At 27.5% G+C, this 23,559-nt stretch overlaps 9 protein-coding genes across 16 annotated transcripts; 3 read left to right on the forward strand and 6 right to left on the reverse strand.

Moving 5' to 3' along the window:
* Positions 1 to 182: 182 nt before the first annotated feature.
* On the reverse strand, positions 183 to 9,352 carry LOC106791152 (cGMP-dependent 3',5'-cyclic phosphodiesterase-like). 3 transcript variants are annotated; one of them, XM_014756583.1, is made up of 14 exons: positions 9,263 to 9,352; positions 8,980 to 9,177; positions 3,435 to 3,579; positions 3,241 to 3,357; positions 2,863 to 3,116; positions 2,608 to 2,717; positions 2,383 to 2,522; positions 2,126 to 2,312; positions 1,842 to 2,023; positions 1,591 to 1,775; positions 1,249 to 1,513; positions 889 to 1,176; positions 644 to 789; positions 183 to 568 (listed from the first exon to the last, which is right to left on the reverse strand). In XM_014756583.1, exons 3-14 carry the CDS (start codon positions 3,540 to 3,542, stop codon positions 352 to 354), a joined length of 2,199 nt encoding a protein of 732 aa, XP_014612069.1. In that variant the 5' UTR covers positions 3,543 to 3,579; positions 8,980 to 9,177; positions 9,263 to 9,352; the 3' UTR covers positions 183 to 351. The 3 variants fall into 3 exon arrangements, with proteins under 3 accessions (XP_014612069.1, XP_014612070.1, XP_014612071.1); XM_014756584.1 differs by lacking the exons at positions 8,980 to 9,177; positions 9,263 to 9,352 and adding an exon at positions 3,703 to 3,731; XM_014756585.1 differs by lacking the exons at positions 3,241 to 3,357; positions 3,435 to 3,579; positions 8,980 to 9,177; positions 9,263 to 9,352 and having other exon boundaries at positions 2,608 to 2,772; positions 2,863 to 2,908.
* Positions 4,524 to 8,435, forward strand: LOC106791150 (inner centromere protein A-like). 2 transcript variants are annotated; one of them, XM_014756582.1, is made up of 9 exons: positions 4,524 to 4,703; positions 4,957 to 5,415; positions 5,607 to 6,740; positions 6,821 to 6,985; positions 7,078 to 7,271; positions 7,354 to 7,537; positions 7,663 to 7,866; positions 7,940 to 8,063; positions 8,176 to 8,435. In XM_014756582.1, the coding sequence occupies exons 2-9, from the start codon at positions 4,966 to 4,968 to the stop codon at positions 8,367 to 8,369; spliced, it is 2,649 nt and encodes an 882-aa protein (XP_014612068.1). In that variant the 5' UTR covers positions 4,524 to 4,703; positions 4,957 to 4,965; the 3' UTR covers positions 8,370 to 8,435. The 2 variants fall into 2 exon arrangements, with proteins under 2 accessions (XP_014612068.1, XP_014612066.1); XM_014756580.1 differs by lacking the exon at positions 4,524 to 4,703 and having other exon boundaries at positions 4,716 to 5,415.
* LOC106791133 (WD repeat-containing protein on Y chromosome) lies at positions 9,191 to 9,733 on the reverse strand. Its single transcript, XM_014756541.1, has 2 exons — positions 9,502 to 9,733; positions 9,191 to 9,437 (listed from the first exon to the last, which is right to left on the reverse strand). The coding sequence occupies exons 1-2, from the start codon at positions 9,696 to 9,698 to the stop codon at positions 9,191 to 9,193; spliced, it is 444 nt and encodes a 147-aa protein (XP_014612027.1). The 5' UTR covers positions 9,699 to 9,733.
* A 511-nt stretch (positions 9,734 to 10,244) lies between these two features.
* LOC106791134 (WD repeat-containing protein on Y chromosome) lies at positions 10,245 to 13,110 on the reverse strand. The gene is made up of 12 exons (XM_014756542.1): positions 13,066 to 13,110; positions 12,855 to 12,959; positions 12,601 to 12,792; positions 12,336 to 12,447; positions 12,123 to 12,259; positions 11,856 to 12,050; positions 11,582 to 11,789; positions 11,310 to 11,515; positions 11,040 to 11,240; positions 10,718 to 10,962; positions 10,394 to 10,631; positions 10,245 to 10,276 (listed from the first exon to the last, which is right to left on the reverse strand). Exons 1-12 carry the CDS (start codon positions 13,108 to 13,110, stop codon positions 10,265 to 10,267), a joined length of 1,896 nt encoding a protein of 631 aa, XP_014612028.1. The 3' UTR covers positions 10,245 to 10,264.
* On the forward strand, positions 12,658 to 15,849 carry LOC106791153 (tetratricopeptide repeat protein 8). 2 transcript variants are annotated; one of them, XM_014756587.1, is made up of 10 exons: positions 12,658 to 12,676; positions 13,657 to 13,732; positions 13,852 to 14,040; positions 14,109 to 14,241; positions 14,316 to 14,460; positions 14,555 to 14,803; positions 14,874 to 15,049; positions 15,113 to 15,284; positions 15,356 to 15,562; positions 15,631 to 15,849. In XM_014756587.1, the coding sequence occupies exons 2-10, from the start codon at positions 13,696 to 13,698 to the stop codon at positions 15,745 to 15,747; spliced, it is 1,425 nt and encodes a 474-aa protein (XP_014612073.1). In that variant the 5' UTR covers positions 12,658 to 12,676; positions 13,657 to 13,695; the 3' UTR covers positions 15,748 to 15,849. The 2 variants fall into 2 exon arrangements, with proteins under 2 accessions (XP_014612073.1, XP_014612072.1); XM_014756586.1 differs by lacking the exon at positions 12,658 to 12,676 and having other exon boundaries at positions 13,317 to 13,732; positions 13,848 to 14,040.
* Positions 15,850 to 15,928: 79 nt separating this feature from the next.
* LOC106791156 (protein YIPF6) lies at positions 15,929 to 17,998 on the reverse strand. Its single transcript, XM_014756592.1, has 8 exons — positions 17,688 to 17,998; positions 17,549 to 17,596; positions 17,248 to 17,379; positions 17,079 to 17,157; positions 16,958 to 17,000; positions 16,751 to 16,882; positions 16,514 to 16,671; positions 15,929 to 16,426 (listed from the first exon to the last, which is right to left on the reverse strand). Exons 2-8 carry the CDS (start codon positions 17,576 to 17,578, stop codon positions 16,311 to 16,313), a joined length of 690 nt encoding a protein of 229 aa, XP_014612078.1. The 5' UTR covers positions 17,579 to 17,596; positions 17,688 to 17,998; the 3' UTR covers positions 15,929 to 16,310.
* Positions 17,999 to 18,216: 218 nt separating this feature from the next.
* Positions 18,217 to 20,687, forward strand: LOC106791154 (proton-coupled folate transporter-like). Of its 4 annotated transcripts, none has more exons than XM_014756589.1 (7): positions 18,217 to 18,242; positions 18,545 to 18,894; positions 18,977 to 19,237; positions 19,323 to 19,672; positions 19,742 to 20,018; positions 20,092 to 20,274; positions 20,356 to 20,687. In XM_014756589.1, exons 2-7 carry the CDS (start codon positions 18,813 to 18,815, stop codon positions 20,583 to 20,585), a joined length of 1,383 nt encoding a protein of 460 aa, XP_014612075.1. In that variant the 5' UTR covers positions 18,217 to 18,242; positions 18,545 to 18,812; the 3' UTR covers positions 20,586 to 20,687. The 4 variants fall into 4 exon arrangements, with proteins under 4 accessions (XP_014612075.1, XP_014612074.1, XP_014612076.1 ...); XM_014756588.1 differs by having other exon boundaries at positions 18,236 to 18,385; XM_014756590.1 differs by lacking the exon at positions 18,217 to 18,242 and having other exon boundaries at positions 18,396 to 18,655; positions 18,823 to 18,894.
* Positions 20,688 to 21,026: 339 nt separating this feature from the next.
* LOC106791163 (sepiapterin reductase) lies at positions 21,027 to 22,273 on the reverse strand. The gene is made up of 3 exons (XM_014756607.1): positions 22,031 to 22,273; positions 21,638 to 21,951; positions 21,027 to 21,561 (listed from the first exon to the last, which is right to left on the reverse strand). The coding sequence occupies exons 1-3, from the start codon at positions 22,263 to 22,265 to the stop codon at positions 21,331 to 21,333; spliced, it is 780 nt and encodes a 259-aa protein (XP_014612093.1). The 5' UTR covers positions 22,266 to 22,273; the 3' UTR covers positions 21,027 to 21,330.
* Positions 22,274 to 22,287: 14 nt separating this feature from the next.
* Positions 22,288 to 23,331, reverse strand: LOC106791164. The gene is made up of 3 exons (XM_014756608.1): positions 23,029 to 23,331; positions 22,602 to 22,777; positions 22,288 to 22,410 (listed from the first exon to the last, which is right to left on the reverse strand). The coding sequence occupies exons 1-3, from the start codon at positions 23,180 to 23,182 to the stop codon at positions 22,309 to 22,311; spliced, it is 432 nt and encodes a 143-aa protein (XP_014612094.1). The 5' UTR covers positions 23,183 to 23,331; the 3' UTR covers positions 22,288 to 22,308.
* Positions 23,332 to 23,559: the final 228 nt, after the last annotated feature.

Genomic DNA, 23,559 nt, shown 5'->3' on the forward strand with positions numbered 1-23,559 from the left:
CAATTTGAAAAAAAAAAAACAAAAAATATCTCTCTACACACACATACACACTGCATATATATATGTTTTATATTATATTTAAAAATATTAAAAAAAGAATGCTAATTAAATATTTTAATTAGGTATAGATAGAAAAAAAAAAAAGAAGAAGAAGAACGAAGGAAAAATTTTCAATTTTATTCTAAATTGTAATATTTGGTGTTATCTCTTTCATTTAGATATTTAAATATGTAAGATTTATATTTAACATTAATTTCATTTTGTTTTTTTTACAGAACTAATATTAAATATTTTCTAACTATTATTACTTTATACATGTGTATGTAAATATTTAAATATGAATATTTTTTTTTAAGATTTACATGCAATATTTTTACTCTCGTTAGTATCTCTAAAATAAGTAAGAAATACTTCAGTTTCAAAATTAGGATCCAACAGGACGTTCATACCCTGTATTCCACTTTCGGCATATTTTTGAAATACCTTTTTCGAGGCTTCCCATAACCTTTTATTATATTTTAAAATTTCAACAAATGATTTAGCCATCGGAAATAACATGGCCAGATTACTAAGGAAAGAAACAGTAGTTCTTTTTTTTCTCAAAACATAAGAAACAATTTCTTAGATTCATAAATATACTTACGTAAAAACTGGAACAACTATATCTGTAATAAATTGTACTTGTAGATCCGGTATAAACGCTTTATTTCTATCCATCATTTCTATCGGAGTTTTACCCATACTTCTTTCTAAATCACCTTGAGAAAAAAATTCTTCGTAAATTAATTCCTAATAAAAAAAAAAAAAATTGAAGAAAAAAGAAAACATTTCCAATTGTATTATTTGCTCTCATTGTATCTCACGATATAAAGATATAATAATAATTACAGCAGCTTTTTTGGTAATCGTCCAATTCTTAGTTTGATCGCTGAGATCACAGCAGGTCATTAACATACCAGAAAGAAGTTTTTGATTTTTAGAATCTTGATTTTTGTAGCCAGTTTTGATCATTTCGCTTTGTTTCTTTATATCACGCAAGTGAGACGCTAAGTCGGTTGCTAGTATGTTGTTTTTTAGAAAACCCAATGCCTCTCTGTATTCTTGACTAGTAAAATGTTCAAATATATTACAGCCTTCCGTGTTTAAAATGCACATAGTTTGTGCGAAGTGATGTCTCTGTTAAATAATTATAAAAGCATGTATATCTATATTTATAAGATAATAAGATTGATCATAAGATTGATCTACCTCCATGACAGAACCTTCAGAACTATAAAGACTTGCTAAAACTGTTTCGGACGTAGTTTGAAAAGCATTATTAGTTCCTCTGTGATCTATGTCATGACACAGACAGGATACTAAGAATACAAAAGCTTGCAAGTACGTTAAATAATTTTCTTTAATAAGATTCAAATTTCTAATTAATAAATAGGCAAAGTGTGCTACGGAAAATGCGTGCACCCAATTATGATATGGTGCATGTCTGTAAGCTTTTTTAACATAGAGTATAAACCTGAATAATAAGAAAAATATTTATATTAATCTTTAACTCTATTAAGGTATTTATATTCTCTTCTAATTTAAAATTACCTGGCTAGTGTGTTCATTTTGATTTTGAAATATTGAATGAAACTTAAATCATTAAAAATTTTGATCATATAACAAGACATATCTTCATAGTGTATATCTCTAGGACTAAAATGAAATTCGCTAAAGTCTGCTATATTATCTTCAATTTTCCAATTAAGCAATTCGAAAACAGCTTCGTCTTCGACCTACAATTTTATATATGTTAGAATTTGCTTAAAAAATAAATGATTCGTCTAGGATTTACAGTTTACCTTCATATGATACATCATGACTTCATTGCTCAATTTATTTCTAGCTTGCGCATCCTTCATTTTTTTATATACTATACTATGCATAATCGTGATACCACAATAAATACTAACAGCTGTTGCAATTTCTTCATCAAAGTCGTCAAAATACAAGCCTCCTATTTTATTACAAAGTTGAGCGACGCCTGTAAACATTTATACATCGTTTAATATTAAATACGATATAAATTAAATACGAATATATTAATATTAAATAAAAAAACAATAATAACTATATTAATATTTACCAACGATTCCATTTTCGTCACGGATAGGAAAGCAAAGTATATTTTTAGTCTTAAAGCCAGTTGCTTCATCGATGCCTTTATAAAATAATGGATGCAAATAAGCATCCTTGATATTTAATAATTGTCCTGTTGTAGCAACGTGACCCGCAATACCTTTACTCACGGATATTCGCATTTCTTTAACAAACTGTAAGAAAATATTTGAAGTATTTTATATAAATCATGTAAAAAAAAATATATAAATAATAATAACTCACTTCTTTTATTGATATCCCATCGAACACGTATGCAACTAACTCTTGTTGATCATTTTCCAAAAGAAATAAGGAACACCGTTCAGCTTTGGTAAGGTTTCTAACTTCAGTCATGATTTCACGTAATAGATCAGTTAAATCTCCTATCGAATAACATAATTGTGAAGTAGTACAAATATATATAGAATTAAATTAAATGTATATTAAATAGAAAAGAATATAATGTACCTAAACGAGTAATAAGTTTTCTAGAAATAGCAAGTATATTTTGACATTGATGTTTTAATCGAGTTTCTTCGTAACATCTTAACGAGTTTAGAACATATCCAAGGCAATATCTATACATAGTAGTAGAATTTACTATCGCTACTACTACTACAAAAATGTGCATCCCTAATTTAATTAATTCTTATTTATAGAAAATAGATTTCTCTTTCCCTCTTTCTCTCTATATAAACACAAAAAAAAAGGAAACTATTTTACCTAAAACATTCCAGAACTATTTTTGTACATGTCTCTATAGCGGTAGTTTTATTTTCACAACCAATTATGCACACAACCAATGCCGTTAATTGTTTTGGATGATGATGATGTTGTACAGGAATTAGGAGAAATGGTTTATCGATGTAACGTGTATCTAATAAATAAATGTGTTGTAATAATTCTTTAGTTAATTCGGAAGAACTAGCCATTATTGTTTTCTGCGAATCGATAACTTTATTTAAGATATTTGATATCTGAAAAGGAATTGTCAATTGTGAATATACGTGTAAAGTATTTAAAAAAATATTATTTATATGTATTTAGTCTAATTGTTTGTTTTTGTTAATTAACAAACGAAAAAAGAATATATTCACTTACAGGTAATCTTAATTCATGATCCAAAACTTTGTTACCTATCACATGAATAACCATTTCTTTTCCTTCATATAAAATAGAAGCAAGGAAACATAATTTTGTACCAGTTTTAGCTTGTATCTAAAAAAGAAAAATTACATTAATTAGTATTTTTAATAATTAACTCAATAGATTAGTTTATATTGAACTATACATACGTATGTATTTAATTTTAATTGTATTTCTGTATAAGATAGATCACCTAATTCCTCTATTAATGAAAGAATTGTATTAGGGTCAGTTACTTCCAAGTTTGATGAGTCCATATTTCTTTTTAAGAAATTTCTATAACAGCATAGTTGTCTTGTAAAAAGAAAATAAATTAAATAACTTTTTAATCACTCCCATTTCCACAAATTTGAATTTATATAATTATTAATTAGAAATAAATCTTGATTAATTATTATTCTGTATATTGGAAATTACCTTATTTAAATTATTAATAAATAAATACGAGTATGTGTGGATATCACAAATTGAAATTAATATTAATATTTAATTATAATAATTAATATATGGAACAATTTATATAGAAACTATCTTTTACTTGTTCTAAATAAGTAATACTAATACATCTTTCTTTATATTGAAAAATAAAAATTGTAACTTTATGATATGATAAACAAAGATTAAATCTAATCGAAGTTTAAATCTTGTTTTTTTCTTTCGCGCCCCTTTAATATTATATCCCGTTTATACATCCTGTTAATTAGAATATATATTTATCGTCACTTTTATCAACGCGATTTTATTTTGTAACCAAAATTGTGATTGGTTTATAGATATCTATGTATCTACATATCTATGTATCTTATAAAAGAAGTTGCATTGTTAAACTTATTCGTATTCGCTGAATAAAAATTCTTCTGCATTATTATTATTATTATTAGTCTTAGTATTATCAGGATTTTTATGATTTTTATAAATACGAATAAACATGTGTGTGTGTGTGACATTTATTTACTACGAAATATATATATATATATATACATCGTAGATACTATTGCATGATTAATTTTGTAAGATAAAAAAGATAAAAAAAAGAAACAGTTAAATTTTCCATGTTTCTTTAAAGCGCATACTCATATTCAATATCGACCAATCGCAATCAAGAATATACTTGCATAAATGCACTTGCAGAATTTACAAATTATCTCGATTAGTTTTACTTTTTGCAGATCAGATGGCGCTAGCAGTTAAAAATTCAAATTAAACGGAAAAGACGTTAAGCAGAAACGTGAAAGCCGACATAATATAGCCCGGTTTTACGCGACATGGGCATCATCGGTGATAGTTCATTTAGTTTCATTTTTATTAATATTTATTAAGAATTTATTGTTTTACGTGATTGTTGTACATTAACGAAGTGTAACTTGAATATATAATTCACTTATTTCTAATATAATTAAATTGTGTAGAATATTAAGGTATGAATTTAATGTTTAAGGTCATTTTCGCGCGCTATTTAAGCTTATCTATAGTTTATGCATTATAAACTTATCGTTTATTATTCTAATACCTAACATAATCGATTGTAAATTATAATCCATGTTGTTTAATATCATTCAACTTGATTTTGTAAAATTTTGTACATTGCTTGTCTTCATTTTTACGTTTGATTTAATGAATATGCATGTCATTGTATGATCTTTATAAACAATGTAATTGATTTGTTGTTAGGTTTTCAAAATGAACAATTATTCTAAGGATAGGATTAAAGCGATGATCGCTAAAGATGCAGAAGATCTTTTTAATCGTTGCGAAGAAGTTAAAAAGTCTATAAGGGATAACGCAGATGAAATTTTAAATTATCTTCAAGCTTTGGTAGCTCAAATATCACAATCATCGTCTGTCCCTATTATAGCGAAAACTCCTAAGTTAGTTACAAGAAAAGGAGTTCAACGTATTGAAACAATACCGGAAAATAATATATTAGATATTACGGAGAGAGTACTTTCCATTGATAAAGATGATAAACCGAAGAATGAAATTAATTTAGAAGAAACTATTGGTATTAGGAAAAAGAGGCACGCTTCCAAGGCTGCTGCAGATAATATAAGAAAACAACAATCTATGTCAGTGACACAAAAATTACGAAGACCTATCGAAAGCTTTCAATCCAACAACAATACGAATAAGGTTTCTATAAATTTATACAAATATTAAATTCTCTCACTATTAATTTAGCAGAGGCTACATTTAATATTTACTAGTTAGACTCGTATTCCTTACATATTGCTTGTAAGATTTACTATGAGTAAAATCAATCTTGCTTAAATATTATTCGTAAAGTTTCAATAAGTTAATGAAATATATTTATTATTCTGTAGGTAGTTTCCGAGAATCGAATCAAAAGGACTAAATCTTCGAGAAGTTCCGACGAAGATGAAGATAAAAGACCGTCGAAACACACTAAAACCGAAAATCGGAAAACAAATAGTAACGATCATCAGAAAGATATCAATAATGAGGATAACAAGATGCAAATTAGCGCCGAAGAAGACAAATCTGTTAAAGTTAATGATTGTACCTACAGTTTAGAAAATCGAAGATCGAGCGGAAGAAAAATTGCGAGGGATAATCAAAAAGGAAATAATAATAAAAGTAATGAGGTCAATGAAACACCTCCTGCTCGTATTACAGATGATATTGATGAACCATCAATGTATGAAGATGCGTTACCAAAGCATCCTCCAATAATGAATTCAACGATGAAAGTTAGTCCCAATTTAATAAATAAAATAATGAACGCGACAGTAGTTTTAGAACCTTTACCAAGGCAATTACTATTAAACGAGACAGTAACGATAAAGAAAAATTCAGTTAATTTTATTAGTAATGAGAATAATAATAAACAACAAAATATCGAACGAAATGATAATATTACAAGCGACAATAATAAATTAAATGATTGTGATTCGTCCGATACTAAGAGTCAATCTAAGAAAGAACAAAAGGATAAAATTCAACAATTGAAAGAAGCGATGGCGAATAAAGAATTCGACGAATTAATAACGGATGATGAATCTTCACCGGAATTAAAGAAAGTACGAGGAAAGGTAAAACATGCGAAAGTAAATAATGCTAAGAAACAAAATCAAATGATGTTGCAATCTCCTTCAACGAGCGACGAAGAAGTTCTTAATACGCCAGTAAAACTTATTCCGAAAGAAAATGCTACTTTAAAGGATATTAAAAGTGCATACAGGCCTAATGCTCTATTCAGTCCTTATGCCAAGGAATCTGTTAAAAAACGAGTAGAAGCATTTGAACAAGTTTGCATGAGTAGTCCCAAATTAAATGACGTTGATGCGCCTACTAGAGTAACCAGAACGAAAACACGTGCAATGGCTGCTGCAGAAGCTGATAAAAATGTTGCACAAAAATTAGCTCGTAAATCGCTTGCCAAGGCGAAAAGAATTTCTCTGGCTAAACAAGTTAAGGAAGAAGAAGAAATTAAGGAAGTAAGTGATTATTTGATATTTTTCCTTCTTTCTTTTCTTCTTATCTTACGATTATGTAAATGATAAAATCTTATTTTCAGAATAAATATAACACAGGAAACAAACACCAATTATTATTCCAGAACGAGAAAACTAATTCAAAAATAAGGCAAAGAATAACTCCTCTTAGTAAACCTAAAATACAGTTACCGATGTCCGTTAATCGTATTGCACAAACTCCAGTCAACAATTTTATACTTCCAAACGTAAATTTCAAAATAAATTACTTTCTTTATTACATCTTGCGCAAGCAAAATTGAAGATAAATTTATTATAAAGTTATGTTCTATATTTTCAGAGTACGAAAGCTTTAACCGGCTCGCGTACAAATATTTTAACATCAATGGATTCATTTATTCCTGTATTAAAAACAACTAACAAACGAAATTCTATAGACAAATTAGAGGAAATTAAACGGAAACAAGCTAATGATGAAAATGCAAGGAGAAAAAGAGAGGAAGCTTTGAGATTGCAGACAGAAGAAAAAAAGAGGTAAAATCTAATTACAAAAATGATTTGATTTATTTGACAAATGAAATTTTATTTATCCACGTTATTTATATTTGTCTCGTAGGAAAAGACAGGAGAAGGAATTGAAAAATAGATTGGCACGAGAAGCTAAAGAGAAGCAAGAATTGGAAAAACGTCAGAGGGCGGAACGAGAGAAGGAAGAGAAAGCAAAATTGGCACAACAGTTGCAAGAAAAACAACGGGAAGAAATGGAAAAGAAACGACTCGCACAATTGCAAAGAGCACAGGTAATATTCTTTCTATCTATACAAAAAACAAAATTAATCTAACAGATATACGTATTAAGAATAAAAAAAAAAAAAAAAAAAATCCATGTAATTGTTGTATCTTTTCTTTTTTTCCTCTAATAAAGGAAAAAGAAGAGAAGAAAAAGTTAGAAGAACAATTGAGATTACAACGATTAATCGAACAAGAAGAAGCTGAACGTTTACTTGTTGAGCAAAGACGTAGGGAACAGGAAGCTGAAAAACGAAGAGAAGCTGAAGCAAGAGCTCAACAACAAGCTGCTTTAGATGCAATGAGATTGAAAACACAAATGCTTCAAGCGCAAGCAAAAGTTAGTTGTTGTATTTTCTTTTTATATTATATATGATATTTATTACGAGATATAATTAATATATTATTTTTAGAATAAACAAGTAGCTGCTAATAAAAATCCGGGTCCAGTAAATTACGTTCTTGATAGTGAACCCGATGATGATGACTCAGATGATGAAAACAAACCAAAACATGTAATTCCTCATTGGGCACAACGTACGTATTTATTGTCTAACGCGTTAATAAGAACCACGTCGATTACTAACAGTATATTTTGCATTCGAGAGAATAATAATATTAATTTTTTATATTTATTTATATTTTTTAGCAAATGTAAGAAAAGCACAATTAGCGATGCAGCGATATATACCGGATATAGCAATTTATAAATTCTTCGATACTCGGAAGTGTACACCAGATTTAACGGAATTATTTATTGGCATTGATAGAAAAAAATTAAAACGTACATCTAGTGCAATCTGGAAGACACCGCCACGTTATTCCATGATGGAAGCTGAATAATTTGTCTACTTTCAATTGAAAATTGATATGTAATCACAAAAGCTCTATTAATATTATTAATAAGCATAACCTGTTTAATAGTATTAAACTATTCAAGAATTTTTTTACGCTATTGTGTAACATATAAGTCCAACGAACTTTGAATTATCTGATATGCACATACTCACAATGTGTGTTCTCTATTTTTCATCGGCGGTACGTATGTTATAATTTTGTATTAAATTTTTATAAAAATAATGTACTCAGTACTTTGAGCGTTTAAACTTTTAATGTTCCTTTATATGAAATTCTTTATATCGTTTTTTTTCCGTGAAATACTCGTATAAAGTACTGGCTCTAGAATGTAATTATTATATCTTTCTTTCTTCTTTTTTTATTCGTAATATTATTTGGCACAAATAGAATTAATAATAATGATCATATATATATATCTATATATAGCCATTTTAATGCAATTCCTTTTTGTCATGCATGATTATAGATAACTTAGATTCGACATGATTTAAGTCATGTGTTGTTAAATGCGTATACACCGGTATCTATCAATGTTATAAAAAAAATGATCAAAGTTTAAATAATATCTTACGAAATTTTTAAAATTATAACTTACATGCGTCAAAGAATTATCCAAAATTATCGGCTCGATATAATGTTTTGTTTTGTCAGATACTTTCAAATAGTTTCCAAGAATTGGGCTTTGCAATTGTATTCCATACAAAATTAATCTACCTTCTTCGGGTATTTCTTTCAAATAATCAGTTTCGTCAACGTCTTTGACTTCAACCGAGCCTAAACCTCCTTGAAGAACCTGTTGAATATTTTTATAAATTAATATTAATTATTGTATGTAATTGATATATTAATATATAGTTATATTTGTATATTAAATTTACTTTCATGGTAGTAGAACTAGCCGATCTTTTAATATCCATGGGGTATCTAAAGTGTTGGAAATATTTATATGCAGGTATGTTAGGTAAAATTGGCATCCATTCTCTAAATGTTCCCAGAGTTGATATGTAACGACCTCCTAAAGTCCATAAACGTACCGTATGATCTATACTCCCGCTTAAAAATAATAATACAATCATAGACTATATTATATCATGATCATAATGATATAAATAAATACCTAATGATAATACGTGCGTTAGGAATTATTTGGAGACATGTAACTGGTTTTGTATGGCCACGATGAGACGACAATAAAAGTGGTAACGATTGGTCTCTTACAGCTCGCTTAGCACGACCATTTATTTTATCTCTCCAAAGAAATGGAAATTCTAATCTCAAAAGTGGCATACATAGCTTGGGAGGATTAGGTATCATGTAATTTGCAATATACCAGACTTTTATATAACCGAGACAATGACCTACAAGCACAATATTTTACATGCTGAATAAATATGATTTTTAATATATTACTCGATATTTTACCTGTTATCAAGTAATTATTTTCAGGATCGGTAGCTAAAGAAATAGCAGAGTCTCTTCTTGTATGAATAACTGAGAAACCTGTTAAAAATCCTCCAGCAGGATGATGACTCCAAACTTGTATGATTCCAGATTCAAGTGAGACTAATAATGTACCAATATTAGAATTTATTGGTCTCGAATTTAAATATATAATAGCGCTGACAGTCACTGATCGTGTTCTATTTATCGCTGATTCTTGATGAGAACAAATATTGATGTGCTTTCTATAAAAAAAAAAAATAGAAGCAGAATTTAATATATTTGAAATATTATATATATATTTATTGGTTAAAATAATTCTTTATAATTACTTAGATTGATTTTTATTTAAGTATCCTTCGTTTAAACTTTCTTTCTCCAATTTAATTTCTTTTATTGATGAAATTTCTGTCGTATTTTCTTTAAGATTATTTTTATATTTAATAGCATACCTATGTAAATTTTATGATAGTTTAAATGTATATTCCTTTTTTTAATCGAACACATAATATTCTTATAACTTATGTACTTTTTGATTAAAATTCTTACCTTCCAGTTGGGTTACTCACTTGATATCTTCTGTATGGTTGACCTGTTTCAAGTTGCCAAAAAATAATTTCACCATTATATGAAGCAGTGGTTAAAACTTGTGGATATCGTACAGCTGAGAAAAGTATATCGTCTGTATGTATCAACTCCCAGCTTTTTTTATATGTATCAAGTTTAGAAATTGTAAATTCTGTAACATGTCGATTCCATCCGGTACATAAAATACGATTCTCCACCCAACTTAAACTTGTTATTTCGCTATAATACAAATGTGCATAATTTTATAAAAAAAATGAAAGTAACATAATAAATGTATTGATCATTTAATATAAAATTAATTTTACCATTGATCTTCTATTGCCATATTCCGTAAGCATATTCCTGTATTAAAATTCCAAATTTTCAATGATCCATTTCTAGCACCAGTTATCAATAAATGTTCAGAATCATCAAACGTAGCAGCAGTAATTTCGATGTTAACATATTGTCCATATAATAAAATACTGTGAGCATTCGTTACTAAATACAAACGACGACCGAGCCAAGGATCCCATACTATAATACACGAATCTAATCCTGTAGAAACAATCTAAATTTAAAATGATAGCAATATAATTCATAAAAAAATAATACAATAATTTCAGTATTAAATAAAAAGTTACATACTACTTTATATAAATGATTATAAAGTACAGAGCTAACAGGCTTTGTATGAGTAATTCCATCTGATGTTTCCTGATTGATTACTTGTTCGCAAACAACTATGGCAATTAACAGACTACATATTATCATTTTATGCGTTAAATCATTATAAATTACAGAGACTTTTACGTTTTCGCTTAGTTCATGTTGTAAGCCATTGTATGTCTAGAAAATAATAATAATATTGTACATCGCGTTAATATTAAATTTTATAAATAAAAAATAATATACTACCTGTATACAAGTATGAGTAGGAACATCCCAAACTTTAATGCATCTATCTTTTGATAAAGAATAAATACGCTGGCCTAAATTCTGTATGATTATAGCACAAATAGTTGCTTTATGTCCTTGAAGAGTATTGCTCGCTTTTTTCGGTACAAAAGGATTCCAAACACGGATTATACAATCAGGGCCACCTGTTACAAGCATTTGACTTTCTGGACAAAATAATTTATAGTAATAAGTAGATATTAAATATAATCAATAAAATAATATAAGATTACCTTCGCAGAAATTAAAACAAGATATTCCCCTATCGATGGTAAATTTATAATGTATTCTTATCCTCGTTGGATCACTAAATAATAATGAACATTCGGAACATCTGCTGCTAGACATGAAAGCTCGAAGACTTCCATAATAAGCTACTTGATTTATCCAATTCGTATGTACATGTTTTATTTCAGTAACTTTTAGATCAGGTAACTCACCCTGTAATGAAATACTTTAAAACAAATATCGAAGAAATTGTTAAGAAATGAATGAACTATTTTTTACTTTGATAACTGCTTCATAACGAATGAACAATGTATTATATTCAGGCTGTTGCTTGAAAGGTCCTTTTTCTATAGAAGAAAAAGTCATGATTACAACAGATCCACTTTTATCTCCCAAAATAATGTAAGAGTCTTCATTTACTCTTGAACTGAAGTAATATGACATACACACAACGATGTGATCCAAACTTGATATCTAAAAATATTTTACAGATTAATATAATGTAAAGAGAGAAATTTTGTATAATACAAAATTTATAATATGGACCATAACACGTAGTTCAAATTTCTTTGCGACGACGTCGTAAAACCTTAAATCACGTTCGGTAGAGCTCACACAAATTATTTGCACATCTGGCATTAATATCATATCGGTTATTGCAGTTTGTTGTATCTTCAAAAATGCTATAAATACATATGATATGTGTGTGCATATACAAGTATAAAAGAATTTAATGCAATTAATAACAAAATTACTAACGACTAGTAGATTGTACACTGCGTTCGTATTTAAAATCTAATGACCAATAATTAATTACTCCGTCTCTGCTAGCAGTCAGATAACATCCTCTTTGAAAACTACTACTTCGATCCTATCAATATACATAATATTCTTTATCAAAAAATATTTCTTATAATTTATTTATAAGGAAGTACAAAGTATAAGTTAAGAACAATAATCGGTTTGCACATGTCTTTGTCTATGCATCTTACTTACATTATTTTAATACATAACATGCACTCACTGGAAGTAATTCAGGATAGAAAGCAATTCTACAAATCGGAGTACGATGCCGTGTTCTAAATATTTCAGGAGAACCTGTAAGTGGAAGCTCTAACATTTGATGTTGTATCGATACATCTATCTTTTGAAATTCCATTATTAAATAAGAAATAAATTCGTTCCACGTTACGTATCCATCATTTTTTAAATTTATCTACAAGTGAATATTATAAATTATATTTTGAACGATGTATACACACAAGTAATTAGTGTTACCCTTCTAAACAAGATATCAAAATCTTCAGAAGACAATTTTATATTTAAAATAGATACAAAAGCATGTTTTAACTGAGACATGTCCATTTCTTCGTTTTTTGTCATCTACAAATATTATGTTAATATAATAATGATTTTTCTAATAAATACAATGTATTTGAACTACCTACTAAAAATTGTTTGTATAAACGCGTCAATGATTCTTTCGTACATTGTTCTCCAATACTTTTTCTATTAAAAAACTTTTCAAACTCATTTTTTATGCTAGAAGAATAAAAAGAACTTAAAATATAAATCTAAAATAAATCGATGAGATTTAATTAATATAAAGTTATATTAACTTGACGTCGTCATAATTTACATATGCCATTATTGTTGTATAATAATTGTCTACAAAACATTTATACTTTAACAATTCTTACAATAACTTATTATTTTTAAAATATAAACTTTGTAGAATTTTAATTATAAAAAATCACAATCATGCAAGTTATTTGTTATAAATATTGTAATAAAAACTTTGAAGTTTGTAATGATATGTAACTAAATTCGGATTACATGAATATTTATAAAAAAAATAGATAGTAATTTTATATCGAATTGTAAGAAATGTTAAAGTGGGTCATAAAGAAACTAATCAATAATAAGTATACACCTGCTGCAGGTATATACAGTAGTGTAGAACCTGTTAGTATAACAGGTATACCAAATATATATTCCAAGTATAAATAGAATATTATTTAAATAATTTCGTTTTTTCTTAATTTATATTCAATACCATGGATTTATTTATCGCTTTGAGTTTGTTCAGTCGACAAAAATATGAAGCTTGTGCAACTATATGTACGGAGTTATTAAAAAAAAATCCACTAGATCAGGTATGAATATATTTTATATATATATATATATATATCCTATGTTTTATTATTAATTAAATATCTATGAGTTTTTCTTCTAATCTCATAACTTTGATATATGTTCATTTATTTTTAGGCAGTGTGGGTTTTAAAAATGCGTGCTTTAACATTGCAAGTATACGTCGACGACATAGAAAGTGAAGAAGAAGGAATTGCGGAAGGTTTGTTAGATAATTATACAGTAACTTCAATGCCTAGACCAGGAACGTCTTTAAAAAATCCTGGAACTGCTCAAAACGAACACGGAATCCGTCCTAAAACTCAATCAGGTATAATAACCCAGAAACAATTCATTTCAAATATTTACAGTAATCAAAATATTATTTCTTTTTTAAAGGTAGACCAGTTACCGGAGTTGTGAGACCTGCAACACAATCAGCAGTATCGCAAACAATGGAACAAGCATTGAGAATACCAAGAACAGCAGCTACAGGAAGACCTATTACTTCTATTTCTGGACGAAGTGTTAGGTTTGTTATTTTTTAAATATTATAAATTAACGTTTACTTTTTTTAATAAGAAGTAATATATCTTGTGTGTGTAGACTTGGAACTGCATCTATGTTAACTGAACCTGGAGGACCTTTTATACAATTATCGCGTTTAAATATAACAAAATATGCGAATCAAACTTGCGTTGCTAAACCTTTATTTGAATATATTTATTATCACGAGCATGATGCCAGATATGTAAGTACTGATATGTATGTTTTTGTATACAAAGGATATTTTCAATTCATGTAACTGTAAAAAATTATATAAACTAAAATAAAGTTCTTTTCAGGCTCTTGATTTAGCAGTACAAGCAACACAAGCTTGTCAATACAAAGATTGGTGGTGGAAGGTACAATTAGGAAAGTGTTACTATACATTAGGTTTAGTGAGAGATGCAGAACAACAATTTAGATCAGCTTTACGTGATTGTAAAACTATTGAAACGTTTGTAAGATTGATTAGAGTATATATTAGATTAGATCAACCATTGGCTGCTTTGGATACATGTAAAGGTGGTCTTGAATATTTTCCAAATGATGTACGTTGCATTAAAAATGATTTTATAAAATATATAAGAGAACATTTTATTATTAGACTGTATACTTCAGGTTACTATACTCGTTGAAATGGGACGGATTTTCGAAGGCTTAAATAATATGTCGATGTCGATGAAATATTATAAAATGATAGCTCAGGAAGATGCTTCTCATACGGAAGCTATTGCAAGCATCGGAATGCATCATTTTTATAATGATCAACCGGAACTGGCTTTACGCTTTTACAGGTAATTAATTATCATTTATTTGTTGTGCTCTTTATATTTTCTTAATGATGGATTATCTTGTAGACGACTACTACAAATGGGTGTGTATAATGCTGAATTATTTAATAATCTTGGATTGTGTTGTTTTTACGCGCAACAATACGATCATACAATTTCGTGTTTCGAAAGAGCATTGAATCTTGCTAATGATGAAAACAAAGCTGATGTTTGGTACAATATTTCTCATATTGCAATCGTAAGACAATTAATAAGATTTGAATTTTACAATAGTTTTGTATAAAATTTAATTGATTCATATGGATTTAGACTTTAGGTGATTTAGAGATGGCAGAAGAATGTTTGAAACTTGCTATTGCAGTTGATAATAGACATGCATTAGCATATAATAATCTCGGAGTAATACAAATGAAAAATGGTAATGTTACAACAGCAAGGACTTATTTTCATGCGGCAGCCACTATCGCAAATTACATACATGAACCACATTTTAATAGTGCATATTTGGCATACAAGGTATTGAAATAATACTTGAATATAAATACAATACATTGTTAAAAATCTTATCACGTTATTAATTACAGTTAGGAGATTTTCAAACAAGCTACATTGCGATACAAAAATCATTAAATGTATATCCAGGACACTGCGAGAGTATAGATCTTCTTAAAAAATTGGAACAATATTTTTGTTATATGTAAGATATACTGGGAATTTTATATTAAAAAATAATGTCCATTTAAAAATGTGTTTTGTAAATGTTAAGAAAAACAGTGAAAAACATTTTTATATTTTTAAAAATATTAAATAAAACTTGCATATAACTTTTACAATAATATTAACAAATATTTATTTACAAAATAGTAACCATGATCTTGTTTATCAGATATTATTAACTTTGTACATTTTATTTTAATGGAATAGTATAATAAGGAAAATTAAAACTTAATATATGTCTTTAATTGCTTTGCAAGATTATATTAGATAGATTATTATAAATATTTATTATCTTTTTTGTTTTTCTTTTTATGTATATGTATAAATACTTTAATCGATATACAAAACGACGGTTCAGCAACTAATACTTCATAGTACATACATGCCTCGTAATAGATAAAAAAAAGCAGATAATATCAATCCTAAATGATAAAGCATCTGTATGCATATCATTTTGAATTACAATCACATGTCTAATAATACTAAGACGAATTAGTTACATGTACAGTCTTTTATATAAAATATCATTAATAGCTATCATTTGATTTTATGTCGTATGCGATATTACTAACCATGAGATAACAAAATAAAATAAAAAAATAGGATAAACAGCCAAAGGTTTCCTTCCAACCGGCTGACTGTCTCCGAGGAATGCCATTGATGCTAAGGTAAAATAATAAATGATAATAATCGATAAATCTTATTATCTAATTATACTCTTCTCTTATTCTTATTCCTTAATATACTAACCATAAGTTGCCCATATAAACCCGATCATAGTAATAATAAATCTGAGTGTGAACAGTAAAGTACTCTGTTCCACCAACAATATAATTCTGCATAAAATTAATGCAATTGTAGTTGGCAATAAACAATATCCTAAGACGCAGACACTTTGGAAAAATGATCTAAAATGCGAAGAATATAATTGATGGATGTTGTAGTAGTGAATCGAATGATAAAAAATTCAAGAGAAACAACACTTACATGTTACCACCTAAAAGTTTAGAGTTTAATGTGACGACCATTGATCCAATCCATACTATAACAAATACCTCTGCGAATTCAGGCCCACCATCATTGGAATTATTACTTGTATCGGATGATCCTTGTAATACCCTATTAATAAATACAATCTTTCTGTTAAAAAGTTTTATATATGATAAATGATGCGCGTAAACTAATAGATCTTACATTGCCATAAATGTGCATAACATTAAAGGTCCCCAGAGATCCCCTAAAAATGAATGGTATTGTCAAACGTTAAATAATTTTATGACATATCGTTAATACTTTAAATAAATGACATACATACATTCTTTTAATAAGCTTTTCTTCTCCCTGGGATATAAAACATGATAGAATTTCTTTCCTACGGCTTTAACATCTCTAAGCTGTATTAAACAAAAAATTATTGTTATTCGATGAAAAAAAATATTAAATATACTGTAATCAAAAGGATATATAAATGATTAATAAATTACAATTGTATCCCTTATAGGTTCATCCAACGTGTTGAATTCAGGTTCACCAAGAGTAGATTTTTGTTTTGGTCCTACTGTCATTTCTCCTTCGACATTTTGAGGATCCACTGCGTACATAGCATCATCGTACATCTGTTGAACATTTGATTAAATTATTAGAAATAATTTTTACTTAATATTATGAAAAAACAATACAACGAATACATGATTATTTTTAAAAGAATAAAGCATGCAATAACATCTGACACATAAATGTGGTATCTGTCAAAGTAAATTAAATATTAGAACACATCAAACTCACATCAAGTTTAGTATCACCCATAGTCGCCATATTTTTAAATCGTTAAATCTACAAATAATAAAATTAATAATTAAATAAAATCAAAGAAGAGAGTTTCACATAACCATAAGTTAAATTATAATTATTCTTGTTTACACACTTTAATGTCTTTACACTTTAATACGTGTACATATTACACGCACACTATTCTTAATACGACAGCTTCGTACAACTAACACTTTGTCATATAAAAACTGATGATAATTATATTTATTTTACACGTCAAACTATCTTTTAATATTAATTAATTAATATTAATTCATATCGCGAAAGTTCTTTCAAACACGAATTTTTTATCACATTTTATAAATGGAATTAAAATAATATAAAGTGTTACCACCAATCGTAACGCGATAGTAATGATCAGGAAAAAGATGTCTCTAGGTTAGAAAACTCGAATGAATCGATCGAGTGTAAATTACTTGCGTACTGTTAGGCGGCAAAATTTAAAATTCGATATTTTTAAAAATTTATCATTGCTTATTTTTATTTTTTTGGGGTGCAAATACTCGACGGTTTTATCTGCCATTTATCATTCTTTAGATTGCATTCGTCAAAAATGACGTATACGCTTAATTGTACAGTTATATAATGAATATATAACTTAAAATATCTTTGTCTTATTATCTATGTATAAATCCTAACCATACACAAGGTATCCAAAATTATTTATCGTGCCTACATTATATATATATTAATTTATAAATAAACAGTATCTTTAAACAAAGATTGTAAATGTGATTTAATTTATAAATATATAATTCGTGTTTGAATGCTAGACAAAGCTAGTAGAAATTGGTAACGAGTCATTTTGACGTTTTATATTAATGCCCTTGATCATTTGAAATTAAACAGCTGATTAAGTAGTGAAAGATGCTTCTATTCTGTCAAAAATAAATATCAATATTTAAATCGTGACAGTTAATTTTTTTTAATAATAACAACTTCCTCTTATAGAATAGTCTGGGGCATTCGATTATGGCAAGTTGACGTACATACAATCAGATTGAAATGAAACAAAGAACAATTATGTATATCCAATTTTCTGTTAAATAGCGACGTTACACAGTAATTATCAGATATAATAAATATCGCTAAGTCATGCAAGTGAAACATATCTCAACGTTATTAACAAAAGTCTATTATATTTGATTTAATATGATTTTATAAAAGGAGAAGTGTAATTATAATAAAAACAATAATTATTTAAATTTCAAAGAAAAAAATGGCAATAGTTACAGGATGGAGACGTTATGTGACTGTGCAACCACCAGCAATGATGATATTATGCGCTATATCTATGATAGGTAATTAAACAATATAATATTTGTATTTTCTTTATTCTTTTTTTTTTTTTTAAGCATATAATTGTTTTATCTCTGCATTTAGGTGCTATTATAACAGAATTAGTACTGTATCGAACATGTACAATCGTATTGAATATTAACAAGACTGAATGTTTGTTATTAAAAAATAATGGAAGTAGCAGTGAAGCACTTAGAATAAACAAGTTGGTACAACCAGAAATATATATATTTAACATATGTAAATCGGTCATTGAGAGTCTTTTACCCACTATTTTGTCCTTTTTTGTTGGACCATGGAGTGACACTTACGGAAGGAAACCTCTTTTTATAACAAGTCTTTTTGGTAATGGAAATGAAATTATTGCCAATAAAATTAGTTGTTTCGACTTGTCTACATAAATGAAATCTAATGTCCTATATTGTTATAGGGTATACATTAGGATTTGCTATTCTTTCATTGATGAGCAAGTGGCAAATAAATCCTTGGTATTTCTTGATAGCCTATATACCTATCGCATGTTTCGGTGGATTATGTTTTGTTTTGTTAGCTTCTTTAAGTTATATTACTGATATTACTTCAGAAGAGGATAGGACGTGGCACATAACTTGTTTCGATATATACCTTTTATTTGGACTTGTAGCCGGTATTTACACTGGTCCTTTGATGTGTAAATATTTTGGGTACGCATTTGTATTTGGTATTGCAGCTGTATTTTCGCTCTTAGCTAATTTATTTATATTATTTCTTGTACCTGAAACAATACAACGTTCTTCATCGGTAAGTCATTCAAATATCATAAATTATATTAAATGAAACATATATTTTAATAAATTGTATGCATTTTAGATGAATTTAAGTTCTTTGTTTGATAAGAAACATGTCGTCAATCTGTTTAATGCTTGTAAAAGTAGAATCGGATTTGATCGTTGTCTCGTTTGGTGTTGCTCAATTTATCTTCTTTTACTTATTACAACCGTAGAGGGTGATATGACTATTATATATTTATTTACTAATGCAAGACTTGGTTGGAATGCAATTCAATATTCTTATTATATGGTGACCAATATTATATTAGGTGGAATTGGGAGTTTAATTGGATACAAAATTCTCTGTTCTCTGCTAGGTATTTGAAAACGAAAAGAAAATTAATTAAACGAAAATATTTTCTATATAAATTACTTATTTATGCATTGTAGGTTTTTCGGAGGTCAGTGTAGTTATTTTTGCTACATTTTCATCTTTATGTGGTGCTTTTATTAAATCCTTTACATGGCTACCTTGGCACATGTATTTGGCTATAGCAGTATCGATGTTTGGTGGTCTTTGCGGATCATTAATTCGTTCTGTTGTATCTAAATCAGTTCCATCTACCGATATAGGTAATATAAAATATTATATATTTTATATATAACTGTTTTATTTTTAAATAATTAATTTTATTTATGAATTACTTGATATAGGTAAAATTTTTTCATTAATCACAAGCATTCAAATGATTACGCCAATATTCGCGTGTACCTTATACTCAACAATTTATACAGAATTTTTACCTCCAATATATCCTTCTCCTGTATGGTTAATATCGTGTACTTTTTTTACTTTAATGATAGTATTATCAATTGTTATAAAAATTCGTATTTCGAGTACGTGTGGTCAACAATATATAGAAATCTCGCAAGAAAGCGAATAAAGGTATGTTACAATTTTTACCTAATCGTCAAATTTAGAATATTTATATTTTTAAAGATGCTATTATAGGTGCTGTTATAGAATAATATAATTAATAGATTTATTATATTTTTTTGTTGTATATAGTTTTAATAATGTTCACATATGTATATATATATACATACATGTATATTTTTTATAAATTGTTAGATTTTATTTAAAAAAATTTAATTTAGTTATTGACGTAAAAAATTGATTAAAATTTTAAATTGCGATATAAGAATATACAATAATGACTTTGATTTTTAATATATTTTTATTGTAATTGTAATATTTAATATTATATATATTAATATAACATGATACGAACAATTTATATTGTAAATAACAAGTACAAGATTAGATAAAAGTCGCTTTTTTTTTTACAATGACTCTGAAAAAATTATTAACTTTTGCATTTTTATATATTAACTTTTCTACATTTATTCACATAAATTATTCATAATAGACGACACTTAATTACTGATTTACATATGGTGGAACAAAACCAAAAGTTGTACAGCTGTAACCATATATTGTCGCATGAACAAATTATTTACATAAACAAATTTCTATAGAAAACAACTTTTATCTTATTCTGTATATTAAGCTGTAAAATTTCTTATTAAAAAGATATTATTTTAAAATGATATTCTTTATTTATTTATTTATATTATCCATAATATACCCATTTTTTATTTTTCCATGTAATACCATAATAATTTGCTTTATTTTTCATCAAAATAATCGACATGGTCACCAGATTTATATTGATGATCTTTCAATACTTCTATAAGACGAGTAACCGATTCTTCCGTTGTTAAAATTTTATTACTAGTCAAAGTTTGTCGAAATTCTTTGTTAGCAAGATTTTTACTAAAATCATCTAACATATCAGTTTTTACAGGACCGGGTGAGTAATTTAACACGTCTACTTCAGGATATTCTAACGCAAACACCTATATAAAGTAATCATATTAGAAAGTTAACAACATGATAACAATGTTATCTTTATGTAACATAATTAACTTATACCTTAAAAAACATCTCTTTTGCTGCTTTTACAGAACAATAATACCCAGTTGATGCAAACGGTAATTTAGCAAGTAAAGAAGTGATATTAATGATTAGCTTTTTAGTATCGGTTTTTTTATCAAATATCTCCATCATTAATCCATTTAGTATAATAGGTATGAACATATTAAGATCATAATATTTCCTCCATACGTTTATATCCATCATATCGTTGGTAAATTTTGAAACATCACCGGATGTTCCAACATTATGCACAAGAATAACTCTATCAAATTCTTTAGGATCAGTTCCTTTCAAAGATGATATTATGACTTCTAAAAGTACAAAAAAATATGTAAAATATCATTAACACTTGTTTAAATATGGTAATTCGCGTGTTGCTAATATGCTTACTTTTAAGATCATCTTTCGTTGCCGTTCCCAAATCGACACTAGCATAATCGACAATTAAATTTGAAGGTAACTGTGCAGCTGTTTCCTTTAAAGCATTTAGATTGCTTGCTAACAAAAGTACGTATGATCCTTCTTGCAGTAATGGACCAAACGATATTGCAATTTGTTTACCGATTCCTCGACTAGCACCAGTAATTAAAAAAAAAGCTTTTCCCGATAATGCTGGAATAGACATTTTTGTTTAATGCAAGTATATATATATATATATATATATTTATTTATTTATTATTATCGGTTGATTCTTGTTCTTCTACGGCTTCTGTAACTACTTGAAGTACGTCAGCTTTTAAAAGATGAACCAGTTCGCTCGGTGTCAATGCCTAAAGTATCAAAAAAATTATTACGTCATATCATTAAGATAATATAATTGATAACAACTCAAAAAGAGAGTATAAATCAGAATTATAAATTTTGCAACAATGTAAAATATATTAGCGTACTTATTTAGTTTTAACAAAAATTAAACTTATACTTTTTCGTTAACTAACTGAAGATACTGAGACCAACGTACCTGTAAATGAGGAACTATATGGCGTATTAATGGATTGGAAACTAATTCAGTTTCCTCTAATTCAAAATTACGTTCAGAGTTTATCAAACGGGCAATACACTCTTCTTTAGCTACTGATAACGAGCATACAAGATCTTTTTTGGTAGTGTTTTTTTGGAGTGCTTTTAACCTTGAGTCTTGAATGAAAGTACATTGGGTTATGTAAACGAGAAAAATATTCGATAAGAATATAACTTATAAATAATTAATGATAATAAATAGGAGACCACACCCACTCATTATACACACACACATATACGCACCATTAATTATTTGTATAAAAGTATTTATTACAAATGTTCATGGATAAAAAGATTTGATAGAAACATATGGACATTTTTTTTAATGTGTAATAATATTAATTAATTGTGAAAAATAATTTACTTACAGAGCTTTTGCAAATATTGTTCCGAATCAGATAATTTTTCATGCTCATATAAAGATTTATCTACAAATGAATCCTCAAAACAATTATCACCACCGGTATCCTCTAAGATTTCTGCATCTGCTCTAGACCACGGATCATTAACGTCTGTCTTCATATTTGTTTAAGAATTGTCCTTATTCAATATCTTGTTATCCTTGAATTTTATCACACAACTAACTGGAATTATTCCTTTCCTAACCTATTTAAAACCTTGTATAATGGTATGCAATTTCAAAATGTCTTCCTTATCTCAAACGCTACAACCAATCATATGAATGAACGTGTTTTTTATATTTTTGTTAACATAATTATTTCGATTGATATATTTTAATTTTTTTATTATGTATAATGTATATTATTCTACCATGAATTTAATAAACAAATATAAACAATGCAATAAACAAATATAAACAATATATGCAACAACATTGATTGATTAATAATCGTCATGATGTTTTGTTTGATAGGAAATTATGTTAAAAAATATATTAA

The sequence above is a fragment of the Polistes canadensis genome, unplaced genomic scaffold (assembly GCF_001313835.1).
Source record: "Polistes canadensis isolate GaletaPanama2010 unplaced genomic scaffold, ASM131383v1 scaffold_287, whole genome shotgun sequence".
NCBI lineage: Eukaryota > Metazoa > Arthropoda > Insecta > Hymenoptera > Vespidae > Polistes > Polistes canadensis.